Below are 21,610 nucleotides of genomic sequence, written 5' to 3' on the forward strand. Positions count from 1 at the left end.
AATCACTAGATGAGTGATGGAGTGAAGATTAGAACTCAGCTCCCTGGACCTGGACCTAGGGCTGCTTTGGACACTTTGTTCTTTTCCCTCCTCTGACAAGCAAATGAGGGAGACCAGCTGGGAGAAGATGAGAAAGTTGGTCTCTCTCTGATGGCAGGAGGGCGAGTCCTCCTGGTGCCAGACCAGCACCTGGGCCATCATGCCACTACCTGGCAGAAGAAGAGATGCCCTTTCTTCTTAGCCTGTATCAGCATTTCAAGTGCTGCATCTGGCTTCAAAGTTCCCCCTTCCCAGGGTAACCAACTGGTTAGTCAATGGAATTCCTGGAACCAGAGCACACAGTGCCTTGTCCTGGTTAGTTTATTGTATTTGTCCCATTACTCTTTGGCTTTATGTGCTCCCTTTGAAAAAAATCCCAAGTTCCTTTACCCTATGTCTCTCAAATGGGATCTGAGCATTTATCTTGAGGATTCACAGATGTGATTTTAGGGGACTGTAAATGTCCTGGAGAGGAAAGGGAAATGCGCCTTTCAGTCCATAACATTCATTAAATTATCAAAAATGTCTATGATGGAATAAGGCTAAGAACTTCTACAAGGGAGAAAAGAAAGGTGCATTTTTTAGAAGAGAAAAAAATCACTGAATTCAGAAAAACTAGTAAACAGGCAGTAGGTATAATAAACACCAAGTTAATGGAAACAGGCAATGCAAATGAATGATAATGCAATGCTAAAGAAGCCTGGGAGGAGGCTGCATGTGGTGGCTCATGCCTGTAATCCCAGCACTTTGGAAGGCTGAGGTGGGCGGATCACCTGAGGTTAGGAGTTCGAGACCAACCTGGCCAACATGGTGAAACCCCTTCTCTACTAAAAATACAAATATTAACTGGGCACGGTGGCGGGTGCCTGTAATCCCAGCTATTCGGGAGGCTGAGGCAGGAGAATCGCTCGAACCCGGGAGGTGGAGGTTGCAGTGAGCCGAGATGCTGCCACTGCACTCCAGCCTGGGCGACAGAGCAAGACAAGGTTGAAGATGCATTTCCCTTGTGTCTTCTTTCATCCATTTGTTCAAATTCTGAGTTACAAATTGACTTCTGCAAGTCAGTGAGATGGGAGAAACCTTCCACCCTCTTCTCCAGCACTATAATGGTGTGCAGACGTACAGAGACTTCCTTCCAATGATGGGGTCATTTGGAAGGCCAAGATCAGGCTCTCTGGCTGGTGGCACCACCTGTGGTGCCGGGAGCTGTGAAATGGGGCAAATAGGTCATCCACTGGTCTTTCTCTCTCACAAAAGGATTCCTGCAAATTTCTCCTCATGTCTCTGGAGTACTGCATGCCATGATAGGAATAAACGAGGACTTCTGATACCACTAAAGTACACTGAAATGCAGCACCCCTAATCAGATGACACTATCAGGGAGAGTAAGACTCGAGACAGGAATATGAATATGGCCATTGTGCTGTTCAGCAAAGATGCTGCTGAAGGTCCTTGAGAAAACATGACCACAGGGGAGCTGCAGATGGGCTTTGGCCAGGAGTAGCAGCTAGAACCAAAAGGGCAGGGATTCCTACAGGCACCCCTGTTGTCTTTCTCAGAAGTGGCTTGCCACTGTCAACATCCATGGGAAGCAATGACAGCAGCCACCAACTCATTAGGTGCTAAGAGCGAGCCATAGAATCATGTCGTTACCTTCCATTTCAATATTTAGATATTTAGATAGCTCCTAATTTATTCTATTTGTTTAAAACAAGGGAACTGAGAAACTCCTTATACCAAATTGCAAGAAATGTTCATGGGAACCCTGTTTCCCAGTTATAATTTTGAACTGAAATTGTGTGAAATATTTCATGCAGGAAAACAAATCATGAATTTTAAAAATGTCTGTTGAACTAGATAGATCTATGGATAATGTGAACCACTACTGTTTGCCTAAAGCATCTGAGTGTTGATGCAGTACAGTTCAACTGGTTTTCTGAACAGTTTCTCATTTTTCTCAAGGGCTCTGACCTTCAGTACCAGCCTTCCAAGGAGAGAATGGTAGCGTAACCATGACTGTAGAGCAACTGTTCCAAGAATATTTTGGCAGATTTTAAAAGCAACTCTGACCGGTGTTGATTGACTTGAAAATATTTTAAAAAAATATAATACATTGTAAACCTCTTCAATATCAAGAGCAGGATATAATGATTTGTATATTTTATTTTGACTTTACATGCGGTGTTAAAAACCCAAAGTACGTATTATTTACACATCCACAATACAAGTTTACAAGATACCTATACATGTTAAAGTACTCTATAAAACAGTATAGAGCCACTTCACTTGAGGGTTACTTTTTATGCCGTACCATTAAAAAAGATACAATCTGCGTTTACCTTTGCACAAATGGATAAAGCATTTAAAAATTAAATTAACAGGATAGAGACTAGATTTCATGTTAGAAATGTCAACATAAATACTGATTGAACTCACATTACAAACTACAAGAAGTACAATGTTACAAAATGTTATCTGGGGTCACACAGAGTTACTGTTCCGTTTTACACACGCTGGGATTAATATTGGTAAGGTGAATTCAAACACGTTTGTTGTTGGTGGACTGAGTAGTGTTTATCATTGGTTGGTTTAATTTATTATTAATCTGTAATATTTTAGTTGCAAAGCTGAAGTGTTTCAAGAACAGAAATTTTAGCTTTAGCGCCTCCAGAGATCACTGGAAATCATGTTCTTTATAAAACAATGTTCTTTAAAAAAAAAGAATAGCTATATCAGTATTTCACATTCTGTATAAAAATGATCTGGTCTTCTGCAACCTGTCCTCCCCAAAGTAAAGTAATAGGTACCAACAGTATTGTCAAAAGAAATCCAGTTGAACTCATTTGCCCGACTACAGCAGGAGCATTCCTCTGCCTTGGTACTTTCTAGATTTGGGTCACTAAACAACTGTGTGGTCTGCAGCATATTAACTGAAACAGTCAGCAGGGTTGCGCATCATCAACTGTAAGTGGTTTCTGCCAAACTACGTATAAATGACGCTCTATAGTTTCTGCAGGTGTCACATTACCCAGGAAACCTCATTTGAGTTCACATTATCACTGTTTCATCCTTAGGAAAGCAGGAGTGGAATGTTTATCATGGCAAAGAATGTAACGCTGCTAGGAGGTTGGATTATGTTAACAATTAATTGTTCTAGGTTGTTTCTGTGATTTTTTGCAAAGAGTCTTTTCAGGTGCTGGCTGAAAAACATTTACAACTGGCACTCAGTAAATAATGTGCTATACTGAAAACACTTGACAGATTTTAGTACTTCTATCATTCTTATGAATAAGGCACAAAATGCACAGATTCAGGTAAACTCACATGTGGTATTTACAGTATATTGTCATTACCTGCATGACTTGGGGGAAAATTCTCACATAACACAACATAGACAACATGACTGCACCACTGTTAAGTTTTCACAGACTGTTTCTGTTAAGCCAATTACAATTCCTTTCATATGTATTTCTTTTGTCTTCTATTTTTTGTTTGTTTGTTTGTTGTTTTTTTTACCTTGGGGGGTAGGAGGAGTTAAAGGAGGAGAAATTTTACTGTGTGGGAATAAACCAAACAAACACACTAGAAATAAAACCTTATTAATGTGTCTAAGGTTAAATAGAGTGACTCAGGCTTTGATTCACAGTGGACAGGAAAATTTTACTACTGAATACTGGAAAATAAATCCAGGATACCTCTTATTATCTTGATCTCCTTAAGCTGGCAAGACTGGAATAGAAGTTTTAATGAATAGCAGCACAAAATCACTTGCAACTCTTACATTCTGGCACTGGGTACCATGTAAGTAAAGTTCATCATTTTGATGGTCAAAGGAGCCTCGATTCTATTCCTCTTTCAAAGCTGAACCCAGTGGACTCCTGTGGGAAGTAGTATTGTATTGTCTCTCGTTCAGTCATGCTCAATGTAAACAACTCCATAGCACAAAAAGATGCAATGGGCACCTAAACAAATCCTAGTGGGTACAGAACACACACACACACACACACACACACACACACACACACGCAACAAGTCTGTTGGTGGCATGAAAAAAATGCCACACATGAAAAAAAAAATGCTACAGCTTGGGTCAAAGATTGAATTTTTAGCAAACTGCTTGGTAATCTACAAGTTCATTTCTTTGAGACATTACCATCTTTTTTTGACATTTGTGCAAGAGGCAAGGTGAATGCATACATATTAAAACGTTCACATTTAATGGGAAGACCACACATAATGGCAGTCTACATTGAACCCATTTTCAAGTATTTGTTCACAGATTCTTCTGAGGACTGTTATCAGCTCATTACACTGGTAAGGTAGCCCCTGGGAGCTACACATCTCTTTAGCTTCAAACAAACAAAAGAAATGGAATGACCAGCACCTTCCTTTGTTTTCAGGCAAGTACACAGAAGCCTTGCTGCAGTAGCTACATGTGGCAAGTTCTGATGTTGCCAAAGTTAGGAAAAGTTTCTTTGGCCACTTGGTTCTCTTAAAATACAAGCAAGTCTCTTGTTTTAAGGTGCCCTTACAACATCATCCTCTCAAAAACATGGACAGGATAAAGCCACATGGGAATAGCACACTTGAGGCCTAGTATGTGTATTTGTTCAGTGGTCTGACAGATGGGGTTTGAGGAACAAAGGAAGGCTTTGGTGGCACGTCAGGTTTTAAGGACGGCGTCCTCTTTAGTCCCGTCCTGGGAAGCGTGCCATTACTGGTGTAGCTGCTCTGTCTGGAGAGGGAAGGCTGCAGATGAACACTCACTGGTGTCCCCTGAATATAGTCCACCTTCGCCCCAGTGGGGGTGGGCATATATCCTGCACGGTTCATACTAGGCTGTCTGGATAACAAAACGCCATTTGGTGAGTTTAAGTTTTTAGGCATAGCAGATATAGAGTGCCTCTGGGAGGAATTTTTGTGATAACCCCTTTGTCTTTCCAGAGAAGTCATTGGGACTCCAGGAGTGGTGGGGACATCCACTCGCTTGGTTGGGCTATTTCTGGGGAGAGTTGAAGGAGGGGAGTATAGCGATGCCTCCCGGTTAGGGACTTTCGGTGGGACCTCAGACATCGATCCCACGGGATCCAGCATTAAGTTCTGGTGTGCCATTTGGATGTCTCCCATGATGGCTTTGGGGTTACTATTTGGGTCATTCAGATGCTTCAGGAGGTCATTGAGGGTATTTCTGGAATCGACAGAACGCCGGTGATCTCTCTTACTGGATGACTTTGTAAGAGGGTGATCAATGTTTTGAAGCTTCTTTTCAGCTTTGTGAGCGTTGGAGTTTGAGAAAGACGTGTTGTAGTCATGGGTAGCATTTGGAAGAACAATGGCGCTGGGGATATGTCCATGACTTAATGGGGAATGCGGCGGCGGACTAGAGGGAAAAAACTGAGGGGTTTCTTTCCTTGAAGCCCCATGGCCATGGGCCTTTTCTGAGTGGCTCTTCATGGCCTGCAGGGTCTTCTGGTGAAGCACAGGTGTAGACTCAGGAGTGGGAAGAGCAGCCAGCTCTGGAGGTTGCCCTCGATGGTCCGTTACCATGGATTTAGTATCTCCACTGGGTGGGAGCTCTTTCCGACTGGTCAGCAGGTTACTATACAGTTTAGGGGAATCAATATTCTGTTGGTATTCCTTGACAGGGCTGTCAAAGAGACCATTCAGTTTGGCAAAACTTCCACTGGAGTCTGTGCATGACTGGGCGGACTCTGCATCTTTATGGATCTTTCTGTTTTTCCGAACAAACATGTCTCGATAGCAGTAGACTGCCACACCTGCAATGAATGCCCCCAAAACAAAAGCAGCAAAGACACAGGTGATGAGGACATTCATGTGGACCATCTGGTTGGACTCTCCAGACTGGACTTCCCATCGCACACCTGCAACAGACACATGGGACGTGTGCATGAGGTGCTTTTTCACAATAGTAATAAACAGCAAATGGCTTTCAGTGAGCCAACACGACCTTCACATGGTTTGTATGCTTAGCTTGGAGGGTCAAGTAGACTCCAAAATCCCTTGTATATTTTGTCTTTAATCAAACTAGGATCCCCAGAGACATACAGGATCGCTGCAAATGCCAGGATAACTCTAATCTCCCACTGATCTATAGTCTTCTGTTCTTTTCCTCTAATCCCTCATAAAGAGTTGTTATATGTTAGAAAGTTTAAGAGTTTCGATCTAAAAAATAGTTAGAAGTGCATAGTTTCTAAATAGCTAACCTTAAACTCATTATCTGTTTTGTGGCATAATTTTCTCTTAATTCAGGATTAAAAGGTAGCTGTTAGGATATAGGAAAATGTAATAATTAGCAGAAACATATATTATGCTAAAATAATATCCCAATAAAATTATACTAAAATAAGAACACATAATTTGTTCACAAACCAAAAATATCTGCTTGATCACTGTTAGCTATAAAAAGAGACTTTCATGTTTGCTTGAATTTTTTTTTCATTCCATCTTGGGGTGAAGCACTCTTGAATGACCGACTATGTAAGAAATCCAGACAGTCTAAGGAAACATACTATGTATTAGTTAAGTAAATTGTCAAATTATCTGAAGATATTTGAAAATATTTAAATTAGACCTAGAAAAAGAAGAGCAAATTAGTTTATAATTATTGAAATTAAACTTAACCTTTTAATGCAACCACAGACATCTAACAATTAATTAAAAAATGTTAGTTTAAGAGGTATTCGAGTCTGTTACATGCTGTAAACACAGCTATCCCAGAGTGAGGTAAGTCAGAGTGATTTTGAAGATTCTGTCGCTTTAAGTTAGTGCTAAGGCCTTTGAACATTAGTTGTTTTTAATTAATGTTTAATTAATGTTATGGAATTCAGTGGCACTGTGAAAGACCAAGAAAGAAAAGGATAAAAAAATGGTATTACTAAAGAAAGCAAAGCAGAAGGAAGAATGATTATAAAATTGTTTACAACGAAAACATATAAAATGAAAATCAACCAATATAAATCATAAATGACAATGCGCTGCCATAAAAACTGATTGGAAACCTGATACCATAGTTTAGTAAGCACTAAAGAATAGATTTTTTTTTTCCTAGAGTAATATATCTAATAAGCTAACTCAACAGGCAGCTATTTTATAACTGCTCCTATTACGGCTGAAAATGATAGTTATGGACAAGCACTCTGTTATGTTTTATTGCTTGTGGTATTCAAGCAACTTAGCATCTCACACATCCTTTTCAGATTGCATTTTGAATTGAAGCTAAACAAGAGGCTGGGAAAGGTTCCTAGACAAAACATCTGATATCAGGATATTTGCAATTAATGAGTTTTGTTTTTTGCTGCGGTGACCCTTGAAATTCCCTGAAATCCAGCACGCTCTCTGCTTCTTCAGACAGAAATCAACACAGATTAGATTGTCTGAGTGGCTGCTTCACCAGCCTGTTCTCCAACAACTTTCCACCTCTTTTATCTTTTAAGGAATGCACTCAAGATATAACCACAGAACGCCAGAGAGACTGTGGCTAGGGGCGGTGGAGGTACAACCGCAGAAGCTCCAGTGAGGCTCACCTCTGGAGAACCACATACTCCTCAGTGATATTAAGGATCAGGTTTCCATGCAGTTAGAGATGAGGTCCCTGCTGAGGCCTTACCCTTTGGGATACCCGATAAAGGATCAGTAAAATCAGAAGTGTTTGGATCATCTTGAACTACAAATTTCCGAGAGCTTGTCAGTTTAGGTCTCCAGGTATCAATCACTTTAGGTGTGATTTCTGGGATACTTGCCATTGTGGTAACAGAAGATGAAGATACCTCCATGTCTGTGGTGGCAAACAGATTTTATTAATATGGATAATGTCAAGATTTTTTTGATTGGTCTGTTGCATTTTTAAATAAAGTTTGAGTAAATTTTAGGAGAACGTTTGCTCTAAAATTTTGCAAAAACACGCCTAAGGAAGCTACATCAAATTCTTTCCTTTCAAGGGAGGAACAAAAACTGAAAATTAACAGTAAAGCCATATTAAGCATATTTCAAAATTAAAGATACTCGAAAGGCTCTTAGGAAAGCCCCTGTGGTTACTAATGACACTCATGAAAAAGGTAATATAATTCCCAGGGCAGATTAGTTGCTGTTTCTTCCTTCTCTTGTGAGACATCATTTCATTTCTTTTTATGCATTCTAAAAAGCACTTTCACAGATGGTTAGAAAATCTATAGTTTTTATTGGGGAAGAAGCTATGATGGAATTTTGTCAGAAAATATCTGGTTAAGTCTATGAAAAGACTTGATTTTTGGATGTGATAAACCAGCTCTGCCTAAGAGGTTGTTACTAGTGGCCTCCTGTCCATATGTAGATTGTTCACTACACTGAGGCTCTGCCCCCCACAGTAAAACACCGAAGGAGAGACACTTTGCCTGTACTCTCCAAAACTGCTGGGGAGTTTCTTCCAAAGAGTTAGCAGAACCTAATGCAAAGGCAATGGCATTTACGAACTGAACGAGGATATTCTGATACGTAAGATCTGCCATCTTTTTCTCCCCCTGAGGAAAGGAATTGCTGTTGAGTTTTAGAAGCAGCAGTAGGACCGGGAGTAACTTAACCTTTTAGCATGTCTAGTACTGATTTCCTCCAAATAGATTTTCCCTCAAAATGTAAGGCTACGCTTTTAGGCTAAAACCTCACAGACTGCAATTCTGACTGGTGCAACGATTACAGAAGAAGGTTCCAAAACAGGTACAGAGAGGCTTGGAGAGCCCACTGAACATCTTAATACATCAAAAATCAGCTTCATTCCACTGAAGCCTTTTTCATACGACCGAGACCACAACATTCAAAGATTCGCAGGATGAGCGCAAACCATTCAAAGATCTCTAAAACTTTTAAATACACATTTATGGGAAATGTGTATTTTTTTTACTAGGTCATAGGAAAGGTGAGGAGAGATGGGGAAAAATAATGAAATTCCGCCATCCATTAAATACAGATGACCAGAAGAAACATTCACAATGCAAAGAGGTGAGAAAGAAGAAAGCTTGGGTGGGCGTGCGTGCAGCTGGAATGCAGTCTATGTTAGCCCATTTGAATTTTCTTAAAGGATGTGGCTTGGTCAATGATGAAGTGTTAACATGCTATACAAGGGTGAAGTGCTCAGTAAGAAAAGTCTTTTGGTACCATCAGTGGGATTATGAGTCAAAGCAGAAAAATGAAGGGCTGCCAAACTGCGCAAAAGGAGGGGAGAAGGGGCTGAAAATGCTGAACTGAAGGAAAGAAAAGGTTGTTAATTCAAAAAAATTAAAAAAAACTAACCAGATGTTGGACCGCCAAATATTTTGTAATCTGGTGTAGTTGAAGTAGGCAAAATTTCTAAAAGAATTAAAGGAACAAGTAATCAGTGAAAAGTAACCAAAAGAAAGCAAAAATTTATGAATTCCAATTAACTAAAAAAGTAAAAAAAAAAAAGACTATAAATTAAAAAGATTAACCTACGGGTTAGACTATCTCTCTCTAGATTTCCTACAAAACTGTAAATAGTGAAGGAAAAAAAAGGAAGCCTCTTTGCTAATGGATCCCCATGATCAAACAGCTCAGCTTTTGCGAAGTTTAAGTTAAAATGCTAGGTGGTACGTGTCCTGAGTCATTAAAAAGACTGATTGTAAAATCATGTCCACGTGCAAAGGTGGTCCAAAAGAAGCTCCAGGTGGGAATGGAAGATTCTGTCTTACCATGGCAGTCCCCTAGATGAGCTGTGTTGCCGAATTCTGTGTCTTGCTCATATCCTTCAGCACTGTGGTTATGGAAAGCAAAGAAGTCTTCGGTTAACAGCCTTCATAGGAACACAAGTGACAACCAGAGCAGAACCGAGAACACAGACTGATTAGTAAGAATGTGCAGAGAGAAAAAAAAAAATTAAACATTTTAACATAACTTGCTAAAATGGCTATTTCTGTTAAAAACTGGTGAACTAGAATGTTTAAGAGAACAGAAGAGAATTGGTTTTTTCTCTCCATCCATTCCCCTTAAGTATTACTTGGCCTACCATTTCCCTTAAGTATTATTATGCCCTTCCTTCTCACATCTCCTGGTTTTCATTTTCCTGTTTCTTCCATAAGAGGGGAGGGGAGGGGAGGGGAGGCGACGGGAGGGGAGGGGAGGGGAGGGAAGGGAAGGGAGGAAAGGAGAAAGAAAGAGTAGTGTAATTGGAAGTTTTCCACAATTTCTAGCTTTAGAGACCCTGGAAAGGATAGTTCATCCTAGCTCATGTGAGAAAGTATACTTACAGCATCCCTGGTGTCACTCTACCACAGGATCCCTGGCTTAACCAGCCACAATACGGGTCACGAGATGCAATACAAGACCTGTATAACACCAAACAGAATGTAACTTGGATTTTCTCATCATCAAAGGTTTTGATGCTGCAAGACCCGGGGTAAGTAAAGAAACACGAGCTTACTTTTTACATGATCCATAACGCTCACAGCGACTGAGGGGGATGCGGATAACGCAGCTAGAGAACGCCACATATAAAGCGTGGTGATCTTTATCCAACTGTAATGAGATGACCTTTTTGTCTTCCTCATTCTCAGCACTGCACCTGTTTGATGAGATACATTTTGAAGCCATATGTTTTAGTCAGTCAAGTGTAGTTTGGTTTAGCAATTACTGAGAGCCGGGAAATCATAAGGAATATTCTTGGTAACAAACCAGGCAAGTACATAGTTTGGGAAATAATAATTACGTGATTCATCTTCTACTTCTCTGCACGGTTGGTTAAATTTCAGGCTGGACAAAGGGTTTTTAAAGATTGCTTTCCTGTTATGATGATAGAAATGAATTGCATTTGCAAAGGTCACATTTGACTATAGAAATAAAAAGGATCGTGTTTTAATGCATTTAAATTTTCCTGCGTTAGGTGGTTCTGGTTCTCTCCTTAGTCCCCTTTGCTCCATTTCTCTCTTTTATTTCTTGTTTTTTTAAAAAATGGTCTAAATATTCTCTTACATATTAATGATAGGAAGGAAATGCTTAACTAGTATTACATTCTATGTGTGTGCGTGTATATTTGTGTGTGTGTGTGTGTGTATGCAAGCTCACAACTGTCTGCTGCATGTAGCATCTTGGAATATATCTGCAAGATAAGAGAGGTGCTGTTAAAATGTTCTCATAGTCTACAGGTGCAAAACAAGGGCTGAATTATTTTTAAACTCGTCAACTGTTCACCCTCCTTGCCCTAGTAGGCTCGGGAAAAAAACAAACCCAAGATTTATTTCAATGAGAAAAAAACACAAAACACTATTTTGCCAAACCACGGCTAATTTAGAGGGCCAAAAGGACACGACTAGATGAAAAACACGCCGGAAATTTTTGAGCAGGACTGAAGAGCATTCTCGTAACATACACCTACTTTGCATGGTTGTAGGCTTCAATCTCTTCCAGTAATACGCTGTCGTTCAAAGAGAAAGGACTGGTCTTTGCCAGAACTTTAAGTACCACGCCAGCTTCAGAGCCAACAAAGATGACTGTGTAGTTCTGGTAGGGTCCGGCAGAACGGTCCACTGCGATGGCTGTCAGTCTGTACCTACGAGAGGCGGCAGCACAGATCAGAAGGGGAGGCCAACGGGCAGAGAAAACGTTGGATAGGACGGAGTGTTTCCCATACGATCTCACCTGACCCGAGTCTTTGTGAACCAGGGCTCATCGGCAATGGGTGGAACAGCAGAGTCCATCAGAGGATGAGATTTGATGAATGACAGGGTTTCATCCGGGAAATCGATGGAGGTTTTATAAGCTTCCGCAAGGCCGTGTTTTGCACAACAGCCAGGCCTGAAAGGAAAACAGCGTTCTTTTATGCTCCTGACTGCCCCTGCCACACCATGTACTGTATCTAAGGAATAAGTGCATATTCTCAGAGAAGAGGTCAAGGGAGGAAGGAGAGTAAGTGAAACTAAAGGAGCAATGCTATGCCCCTGAACTCAGTGGGCTCTCCATCCACACTCATGGGCTTGCAGGTCACAAGGCTACGTCTGCTGGCTCCGTCTGAGATGCTGCAGAGAGACAGACCCCTTCCTGGTGTGGGAGGTTGGCCAAGCTGCTCCCTGAGGAGGGCTTCTTCTAGTGACTGGAGGGTTTTGTTCAAGACAAAACGCTTTTCGACTTTTTTATTTACCTTGGCTTTGGGACTTTGTCTTCGGGAACTGCTGTCCAAACAGAATCTGGAGTTTTCTGTTCCTTAAACCGTCCTTTGAATACTTTTTCAATGTCATCCATGCTGAATGCACAGACAGCGGAACCAGGGATGCTGAAAAGGAAGAAAACCATCAGGAAGAGGCTGGCGACACGGAGCCTGTCTTGGTTCTGACAGGCATGTACAGAACATCTCTGCAGCGCCAGGGTCCTGCGCTCACCTGTTGAGCTGTGTGGTAAACACCCCGACCACAGTGGGGATGCCATTGATTTGTATTATGTCTGTAATAGACTGCAGAACATCAAAGTAGAAAAACGAATCTCCAGGCACAGAACAGTTCAGCCGAGCCTTCAGAAATGAAGTCCAGTGTTTCTCCAGGACCCGCTGGGAGCCCCCCATGTCGTTTTTACAGATGCGGGCCACGCGGGAATATACAGCCTGGCCAAAGACAGAAGCAAAGCGATGGGGTTGTGAGCATGGAAAGGAATGTAAACAAAATGATACTATTTAAGGGAGGGACAAAAAATGCTAAAGATACATCTGGTTCAAAAGAATCTAGCAGTCTTCTCTCTAGGGGTCTGTCCAGTAAGAAGGTAAACTGGATTCACCTATGGAAAAAAAAAAAAAAAAAAAAAAAGAGCCACTGTTTTGCTAAACGTGCTCCCCAAGAAGTGAGCTGTCTATCTGCCTTGCTGAATGAAAACCATTCCAGCACTTGGTCTCCAACTCTGCTTCCTGTATTGTTAATGAAACGTGTCATCTTTCAACCTGGCATAGAAGGGGTTGCAATACTTTAAAATCACATGGGCCTTCACTGAAACACTAAAAATTGAATGGGGTCCCTACTTTCTATCCTGCCTTTTGACACTGAGAAAGAACAGACTATCAATGATTTTCTGAAGAGTAAAAAAAAGCATCCGTAACTCAAGGGTACCTGTAGAACACTCTCTGCGGCTGCAGGAAAAAAAAGGAAATCTTCTCAAAACTCAAGGCTGGTGTTCCCACTCAGGTTATTGTTCAGATGTTTTCCAGCAATTATTCTCATGATAAGCAACCCACCTCTCTGCAGTTGGCCCTATGTACACTGAATTGAGAGCTGGAAAACATGCCAAGGGAGCATCCTTAACTCTATCACAGTGGTCTCAATTTCATGCAGTACAAGTCCACGATTCAAGCCAAATGCATACACTTGCCTTGCCTAAATTATTATGTTCGACAGCAATTTCTCGAAAGAAGAAATAGACATAGTTTCCGTATTCTATGGCATGAAGAAAGTGTGGCTCTGAAAGAAAAATTAAAAACAAACTGGTTCCTAAAGGATAATTCAATTAGCATAAGACCCCGACTGCAAGGCATGACTGACAGATGTTGCACAGTTACATTCAAGCCAATAAGAACTCCAATCTGCCAATGATTTTGAGAAGTCCCAATATGGGTGTGTTCAAGCTTCAGGGAACCCGTCGTCTCTTAAGTCAGCTAATGGACTGTAAAAAGACCTACAGGGAACTGAACTACAGCAAAGGTCTTTGTTTCAACAGATTTATTCATTAACCTATTTAACTAGGGAAGAAAACCTCTTACACTGAAAATAAAAAATCTTGATTTCTAGACTCTGAAGAACAAAATGGCTCTCATACAGACTAATCGATTCTCTCTGTTAACTTTCCAAGATGGGTAAATGGCAAGTAGTATTATGTGCATTTAGAAGGTTAGACAAATTGGTACACACAGAGATGAAATCTCCCCCCCGCTTGTTTTTTGAGGTCACCTGGGATAAACACCTGTATGAACTTACTCTCCCGAGGTGGCTACTAGTCTCCTCATTCCCTGTCAGTGCTCCCGTTCACAACCAAAGCAGTGTTTACTTGTTCTAAATAAACAATATAAAGTCATGTGCTGAACCTCTCGATGGTTGTGGCTGCTGTCCCCACTTGGGCCATCTACTATCCTGGTGACCCCACGACACTGCTCTTCAAAGGTACCTTTTATCCATTTGGAATCATATTTTATTGTGCGAAGGGCAGATCCATCACCCATGCTTCGATAAATAACGGCATCACTGGCCAAGAAGTCAGCCACTGTGGCAGAATACAGCTTCCCATCTGAAACCGAAGTTATAATTTTGGTAAGATAACCATAATTATCCTGCAGTGTGTTTGCTTCAGTAGCATGCTATGCCCTTTGCAGTGCTCTCACCGGTATTACCATTATCTATACAAATAGGGCTGCACCTGATACATCAACGTGGGACAGGTCAGCCATGGGATTATCTAATTTTACAGATGAGGGATCTAGGCATCAAAAAGTTAAGCAACTTATCTGGAGTCACTGGCCTAGTTAACAACAGGGTGTCATAATACTTATAGTGTGCACTGAAATATCCTTGTCCTTAATTTCTTCTTTTTTTTTTGGAAATTTGTGCATAGATTTTAGCCTTTCGAACACTTAGATCAAGGTGGGTATCCAAGTTATTAACTTTTACTCTTCCATTACATTCCTTTTTTGCCTTCAATGTCATTAATCATTTATATTCATTAGGCTAGAGGATCTTACCAGCAAAGAGGGCAACATTGGTTTGTCTGGCATCAAATGGGCATCTTGCCAGGCCACTAATTTCTTCCCCATCATATTCCAAGGTACTCAACTACAAAAGAAAAATAAATAGCCAGTGTCATATGTATTCAATGTGCCTGTCTGAAGGCAATACTGTTTTATTTGTATTAAAATTTCATTTGAAGAATTCTGTCTTTATTCTTTCATAGCACTAGAGATAAAACAAATTACTGGAAAGCAGAAAGGTTTCAGCTCTAACAGCATACCAGTGAAGGGAGAAAAGTTGATCAAAAGAAGCACATCGTATAAAGTATACTTACCCTGTAGTATCTACACATGGGATTGAATGCATTGGTACCACAAACAAAAACCATCTCATCGTTTCTTGGAACAAATACTTTGATAAAGTTGTGGCATTCGTCCTAAAGAAAGTAGTGGTAACATTAATATCAGACATTCAAACGTGCTGGCACTGTGGTATCAAGTCCACAGAAAGACTAAATCTAGCAAACATTTGTCTGTTTAACTCACTTTATGCTTGCCTTTCATAGCACAGTTTTCTCGATCCTGTTGTCTTGATCGCCATGTCAGTTTCTGTATTAATCAAGCAAAACCAAAGTTCAGTTTTTAAATGGGAACATTTTTGGGGGAGGGAGTGGAAAAATTAATCAAGTTCAGAGGGAATGTAAATAAATCTGCCAACTACAGTTGCTCACCTTGCTTGGTATTACTTCTGTTTTGGGCATTTCATTTAAGTTTACTGTATAAACTTGATCCCTATTGGAAATAAGGCAATAAAACATATCATGTGAATACATAAAAATGTTAAGCTGCTTCTTATTTTATTTTTACAGATCTCCCTTTATTGTGTTTTAGAGATCATCTGGATTTTCTCTGTCTCAAACAAAGTCAACAAAGAGTACTTTTTCATTAGTGAGATGCTTTTATACATCACTGTAGTCGGAGAGCAAAGAAAGCTCTTCTCTCCAGGCATGGGTCAAACTGCTACTTGGTATTAGCATAGACATATTTCTGATATTTGCTTGAATAATTCTAAGTTAAAAACGCATAAAGAAAAGTCGTTTTTTTTTTTTTTTTTTCCCCTGCTGCTTTAGGAGAAAAGAATGGTGTATGATTTCTTGATGGCAGTAATAAAATAGCACCGCTGAAGGCTTGAGCTTTGTATTTTGTTCCTGGTACACAACACTGACTCTTCTCAGTGAGTATTTCTGGCTACTTGCAATTTTTGATCACAATCACATATTAGTTTTTCATGAACTAGACACATTAATGCAAGCACCACTAGAGAAAAGAATTTTAATCTAATAAACCAATGAGAGGAAAATTACCTGCCAGCAATATAAAGTGTGTCTCGAATTTTCAACATCAGCTGAAAGTCCAGCCTGTGCTGCGATTCATTGCCTGAAGGGCGTCCTCTAAAAACCGGATATTGCCTTGAATCTGCAAGTAAAAATGGGCTAAACCATCATTCAGGATTATGGAGCTGAGGGATCAATAAACAGCATTGATTAGCCGTATATACTTGTTGTAGAAGGGTTTTAACTAAATTCCTCTCTTAAGGTCTTGAATATAAATGAATAAAAGGCAGTGAATGTCAGCAAATGGTCTTTTTCTTTTAACTCAACATATATAACCTATATATGGGTTGCCGTAGAAAAGCACCCAACAAAACTGTCCCGTTTTCTCCAAACACTAGGACATGATTACTGATAAATTCAGATGCAAATTCATGTTTAAGACATAAAAAATCTCTGCCTCTTTCTGAAAATGAACAGGCTTAGAAAATGAAAAACAGAAAAGCTTCCTTCTCAGAATAGAAGACTGTTCTTGAGATGACTTACAGTGATAATCGACAGTGTTAAGGGGTTCATCATCTTCGGGAAAGCTGACTGCCCTCAACTGGGAAACCATCAGCAGCAGTATGTAGGCACAAAGCAGGAAGACCCTCATGGTGAGCCAAGGTGAAGCCAGGGTAGCCCCTGCTCAGAAATGCCACTGAGCTACCTGGAAAACAGAAGCAATTTGGAAAGATCTCTATGCTGCAACGAAATGGGTTTCTTGTTTGTAATCAGCTCAGTTTTCACCATCAGCTCCCTCCAAATCCCCTCTCCCACCAGGAATGCTGGCAGTGGTAGATCAGGTATCGCCAAAAACACAGGCAAAAGATGGCAGCATGCCAGTCCTGATTAAAGCATCTGGTTGAGCATACTGAAGTTTTCAGCAAATTCACAAGAATTTTGGAGGTAATCGTATGTCATCACAGCAGAGTCACCAGAACCATGAACAGAAATGCTAGCTGCTGACTTGGCAAGAAGATGGGCAAAGTTGGGATCAGAATTTTAATTAAATTCCAATCCTCTTCCCTTCCCCCAGTCCTGAAATATATCTAATACAGCTTGTCTCTGCCCCCCATAACATGCTCAAGCTGCCTCAAAAATAGCCAGAGGGCTGATGATCCTGTCATAATCTCTCCTCAGCTCTTTGCTTATGGTGTTGCCAAATTCCCAGCATTACCCAAGCATTAGCCCTAAATTCTTAAGTCGAGTATTTCCCTATGCTTAGCAAGACCAACGTGGAGACAATGACATGAATGACCCTGAATCAGGGTGAAAGGGAATTAAAAGAAATACAATGATTCCATGATAACCAATCAAGCAAAGCAAGGCAGGGATGAAGTGGCACAGCTGACACCGGGACACTAGGGAAGTCCACGTTTTTACATAAAACCATTTGGACACAAACCAATACCCTAAGTACACCAGTCCTTTTAGCTTTATTGAACTTCAGAGCTGTAGGGGTCCTTAGGGACCATCTAGTCCAACCCCCTCATTTTTCAGATAAAAATCCAAGGGCCAAACAAAATTAAAGGGCTCACTGAATTGTGTGGAGCTAGTTAAGGCAAGATTGGAGTCCAGACTTACATAATCTGGGTCCCTGTCCAGGCTCCTTTTCACCAAATGGAAAGCAGAACATAAATGACTGAATTTTTTTTCCTTCAAAAATACAGCATTACAAAAACCTTTTTGGGAAAATGGATATATTCATCATTTTTATTGAAGTGATGTTTCATAGGTGTTAAATTTAATCAAATTGTACGTTAAATACGTGCAGTTTGTTATATATCAGTACCTCAATAAAGCCATCAAAACACAGCATTAATTGCATTATAATAACAGTAAAAAATTTAAAAGATGTTTAAATGTTACTAGCTTATTAAAAAGATAAATTAGGGCCCTGTTGGGCCAATGAGATGGATATTTTTGTGAAGCTGTAAGTGTTCTACTTTGCAACAATAACACCCCTCCCTCAACCAAAACTGTCACTTCCAGCTACTGTTCTGAACAACAAAACATTTACTTTATCATCAGTCTCACGTATCTAAGAACTTTAGGAGAGATCATGAGAGTCACTGCAAATTCCAGGGGAGTCCAACCACTAAACCAGGTACTTACTGTGCCTTTTTTATGGACTTCAGGTGAAGCACACAGATATGCATGCTATCCAATGCTCTAAATATTTCTCTAACTAAAGTACAAGTCATGTATATGTGAGTTTAGAGTCCCAGTTTTTCAAAAAGAGAATAATACTTTGCAACAGTTTTTTTTCGGGGATGATCAATCCAGCAGTATGTTAACACATTTAAACTGCCTTACAAAAAGCAGGTGGAATGGAAACTGTGGTGGCATCATTTTGTACTGAAGTTAAAAGAGTGTGGACTTTGGAGTCAGTATGACTTGGGCATGGATGAAATTATACCACATACTAAAAATTGGCCTGGGAACGTTCCTTCAATCTCTTTGAGCATGAGTTTCCTGATCTGTAGAAGATGGATAATAGCACCTTCTTAGAGCGAAAAGGAAGCTAATGCCTGGCACATATGAAATTCTGAGAAAAGTTAGACCTCTCTACCCATTTCCTACTAGAAAATCCTGGGTATGACTAGATTGACTTTAAGAGTCTCATCAGGGCCTGGGGAAAAGATCTCCTAAAATATTAAGGTTATTTGGCCAGTTATTTTTCACAACTAGTTATTTTAATACACTAAAGGACTACTTATAGAACAAATTTTACAACATGTGCCTATGTATTAGACCTGGAAAATAAAGTAATAAAACAAAACAAAAAAGCAATCACCTATAATCCTACTATCCTACCCCAATAACCACAATGATTTGGTTCTAGTTTTTTACTACCTCTACATGGTTTCCATTGTCCTGACAAGATGGTTTTTCCTTGTTTACCCCTTTTTCTGAAGCAGTGTCTTCCTGTCTTGCTTTTCCATACTGTTTTGATCATTTATAAATCCCTTCTAAAGCTGTAGTAGTATAAAAGTATAAAATGTTGCCCTAAGAACTAGCTTCTGCTTTGACACCAGTCCTAAACATCATCATCCTCTAGATAGAAAGTCACCAAATCTTTCTGCTGGATATCAGGAAAAATAATTAGAAATACCAATTAATCCCAAAGACATGTAGAAACATCTGCATTGAAACAAAAAGACTGTTCTGTGTCTCCTTTTCCTCCGTGACAGGTAACTGAATGGCTCACATCAGGTAAGCAGAGCCTCCATGTCCCAGACAGTGGGCGGGGAGGAGCCCTCAACAGGAAGAGTGTCTCTCAGCTGTGATCCCAGCACTGGGGCTGAGGATGGAATCACTGCTGACTCACTAGCAAGCACCAAGCTGCTGGCTGAGCTATCATTTCCTATAACTCATTCATCTGACACTGCAGAAAGCAATTTCTCCCCATGCCCCACCCCCTACCACTCTAATCCTCCCAAAATAAAGCCCTACCACTAACTGCTTCCTGTCTCTGCATAAAGCTGTATTTTTGAAAAAAAAAAAAAAAAAAAAAAAACATTCAGACTTGCCATAGTAGTTATAAATGGAGGCATTTAATGTGATACATATTTCAAAGGCTGGGTCAGGGAGAGAAGAATCTGGAAATACCTGAAAGCAATGTACCAGAAAGGGGATGTCTTTGCATGTAAATCCCTCAGACTACTTAGCTCTGACTTTATATAAGAAGATATCAGGAGTCCAGGGGTCAGTGAAATCATGATACTAGTTATGTTGGAAAAGGGCAGGCCAAGTAGCAGGATGAAATGTTGGGAAAAAAACATGGATCTTGAGGATTAGAAAAATCTGAGTTCAAACTTGCTTGTGCCATTTCCTTCTGGCTCTTGGGCCCTGTTTAAATTAACTTCATCTCTTTAAGCCTCAGTTTCATCAAATGTGAAATGGGAATAACTATCTTTATTACCTCATAGGCTCTGTTTAGGATTAAATGAGATAATCAGTACAAAGCATCTAACACAGGGCCTGTTCCACAGTAAGGCTTTAGTAAATGTTAGTGAATATCATCGTGTCCATTCTGGTTACGTCCTGTCTCACAAAAAGGTGGAAAACAAAAGCAGTGTTCATTCCTTCATCTTGTACAAATATTTGCTAAACTGTTTCTGTATACCGTCCTAACAATGACAGGAGCATTCTGAGAGGATAAGGCACAGCTTCACAGATGGACAGGCCTCCTAAAAAGAGGAAACCATCTTCCCCACATGCAAGCTTAGGGTAAAGAACATTCCTACATGAAGTCATTCCCGTTTGTGACACAGTCAGAGAGCAAGGATGCCTGACTAGGTATGTTTACTCAGTGTTTGGTATTTTATATGAACTTCTCTCATACATTGTTAATGTTAAATACTAAATATGATGAGGAAAGCTCTTAATGGGAGTTCAGAGCTGCCAGAACAACCAGGGCATGAGTGACAGGATACTTGGGAAAAGGGAGGTACATGGAGCTTAGCCCTAAACTCAGCATTTGATTTTACCTTATGGAGATTTGATGATTTTATATAATATGTGTTTATATTATTATACATAATATATTGTTATATTTATATTATAATATATTGTTATATTTTTATAATTTTATATTTGCTAATTTCATAGAGCTTAAGGCTCTATAAAAATGAGAGTATAGCTATCTGGCAGTCACAAGTTTTGGACCCACCAAGAAGGGAGTACCAGTAAATAACCAAAGGCTATCATCTTGCCCCCTGACAAGCTGCACTCTAGAAGAGGAGAAAAATGTGAGGTAAATCATGATTTACAAAAATTCCAATCCAATCCAATAAGCTAAGTCCCAGACTGAATGGATATAATCTCCCACTCTAGCTGCTTGCCAGAAAAGATAAGATGACACTTCTATAGAAAAAGATAACGTCATTCAGAGACTACAATTATTTACATACATTGCTCAACATTCAAGTAGAAATTATCAGAAATTTCAGAAACTGCAACTAAGAGAGAGAGAAAAAAAAAACACAATAGAAATAGGCCCACAGGTAACCCAGATATTAGAGTTACCAAATGTATGTTTTGAAAATAACTGTGCTTTTATTGTCCAAGAAAAAAAGACAAGATGGAGAATTTCACCAGAGAACTGGAATCTATAAAAAAGAATTAAATAAAAATTCAACAACAAGGCTGGACGCGGTGGCTCATGCCTATAATCCCAGCACTTTGGGAGGCCGAGGTGGGTGGATCACGAGGTCAGGAGTTCGAGACCAGCCTGACCAACATGGTGAAACCCTGTCTCTACTAAAAATACAAAAATTAGCCAGGCATCGTGGTACACACCTGTAATCCTAGCTACTCAGGAGGCTGAGGCAGGAGAATCACTTGAACCAGGGAGGCAGAGGTTGTAGTGAGCTGAGATTGCACCACTGAACTCCAGCCTAGGTGACAAAGAGAGACTCTGTCTCAAAAAAAAAAAAAAAAAAAAAAAAAAAGGCACAATAAATAATACATCTTCATCTTCTTAATAGATGTGTTTAGC

The 21,610-nt window shown here is 40.1% G+C and overlaps 1 protein-coding gene and 1 long non-coding RNA gene across 2 annotated transcripts in view; one reads left to right on the forward strand and one right to left on the reverse strand.

The window, feature by feature from the left end:
* Window positions 1-17,430, forward strand: part of LOC111552756 — a 246,961-nt gene extending 229,531 nt beyond the window's left edge. Inside the window, exons 3-5 of the long non-coding RNA XR_002734723.2 lie at window positions 10,320-10,441; window positions 15,865-15,968; window positions 16,546-17,430. This is a non-coding gene — a long non-coding RNA (uncharacterized LOC111552756). The remainder of the gene's footprint in view (window positions 1-10,319; window positions 10,442-15,864; window positions 15,969-16,545) is intronic.
* SEMA6D (semaphorin 6D) overlaps window positions 2,183-21,610 on the reverse strand; it is a 111,578-nt gene continuing 92,150 nt past the window's right edge. Inside the window, exons 2-19 of the mRNA XM_031935783.1 lie at window positions 16,612-16,774; window positions 16,099-16,210; window positions 15,466-15,526; window positions 15,281-15,343; window positions 15,070-15,171; window positions 14,750-14,840; window positions 14,179-14,298; window positions 13,390-13,478; window positions 12,417-12,634; window positions 12,179-12,310; window positions 11,680-11,835; window positions 11,417-11,590; window positions 10,466-10,606; window positions 10,293-10,370; window positions 9,738-9,838; window positions 9,322-9,378; window positions 7,667-7,834; window positions 2,183-5,921 (exon numbers count right to left, since the gene is read on the reverse strand). Coding sequence (XP_031791643.1) covers window positions 4,633-5,921; window positions 7,667-7,834; window positions 9,322-9,378; window positions 9,738-9,838; window positions 10,293-10,370; window positions 10,466-10,606; window positions 11,417-11,590; window positions 11,680-11,835; window positions 12,179-12,310; window positions 12,417-12,634; window positions 13,390-13,478; window positions 14,179-14,298; window positions 14,750-14,840; window positions 15,070-15,171; window positions 15,281-15,343; window positions 15,466-15,526; window positions 16,099-16,210; window positions 16,612-16,720 — 3,261 coding nt within the window. The 5' untranslated portion in view covers window positions 16,721-16,774 and the 3' untranslated portion in view covers window positions 2,183-4,632. The remainder of the gene's footprint in view (window positions 5,922-7,666; window positions 7,835-9,321; window positions 9,379-9,737; window positions 9,839-10,292; window positions 10,371-10,465; window positions 10,607-11,416; window positions 11,591-11,679; window positions 11,836-12,178; window positions 12,311-12,416; window positions 12,635-13,389; window positions 13,479-14,178; window positions 14,299-14,749; window positions 14,841-15,069; window positions 15,172-15,280; window positions 15,344-15,465; window positions 15,527-16,098; window positions 16,211-16,611; window positions 16,775-21,610) is intronic.

The sequence above is a fragment of the Piliocolobus tephrosceles genome, chromosome 6 (genome assembly GCF_002776525.5).
Source record: "Piliocolobus tephrosceles isolate RC106 chromosome 6, ASM277652v3, whole genome shotgun sequence".
NCBI lineage: Eukaryota > Metazoa > Chordata > Mammalia > Primates > Cercopithecidae > Piliocolobus > Piliocolobus tephrosceles.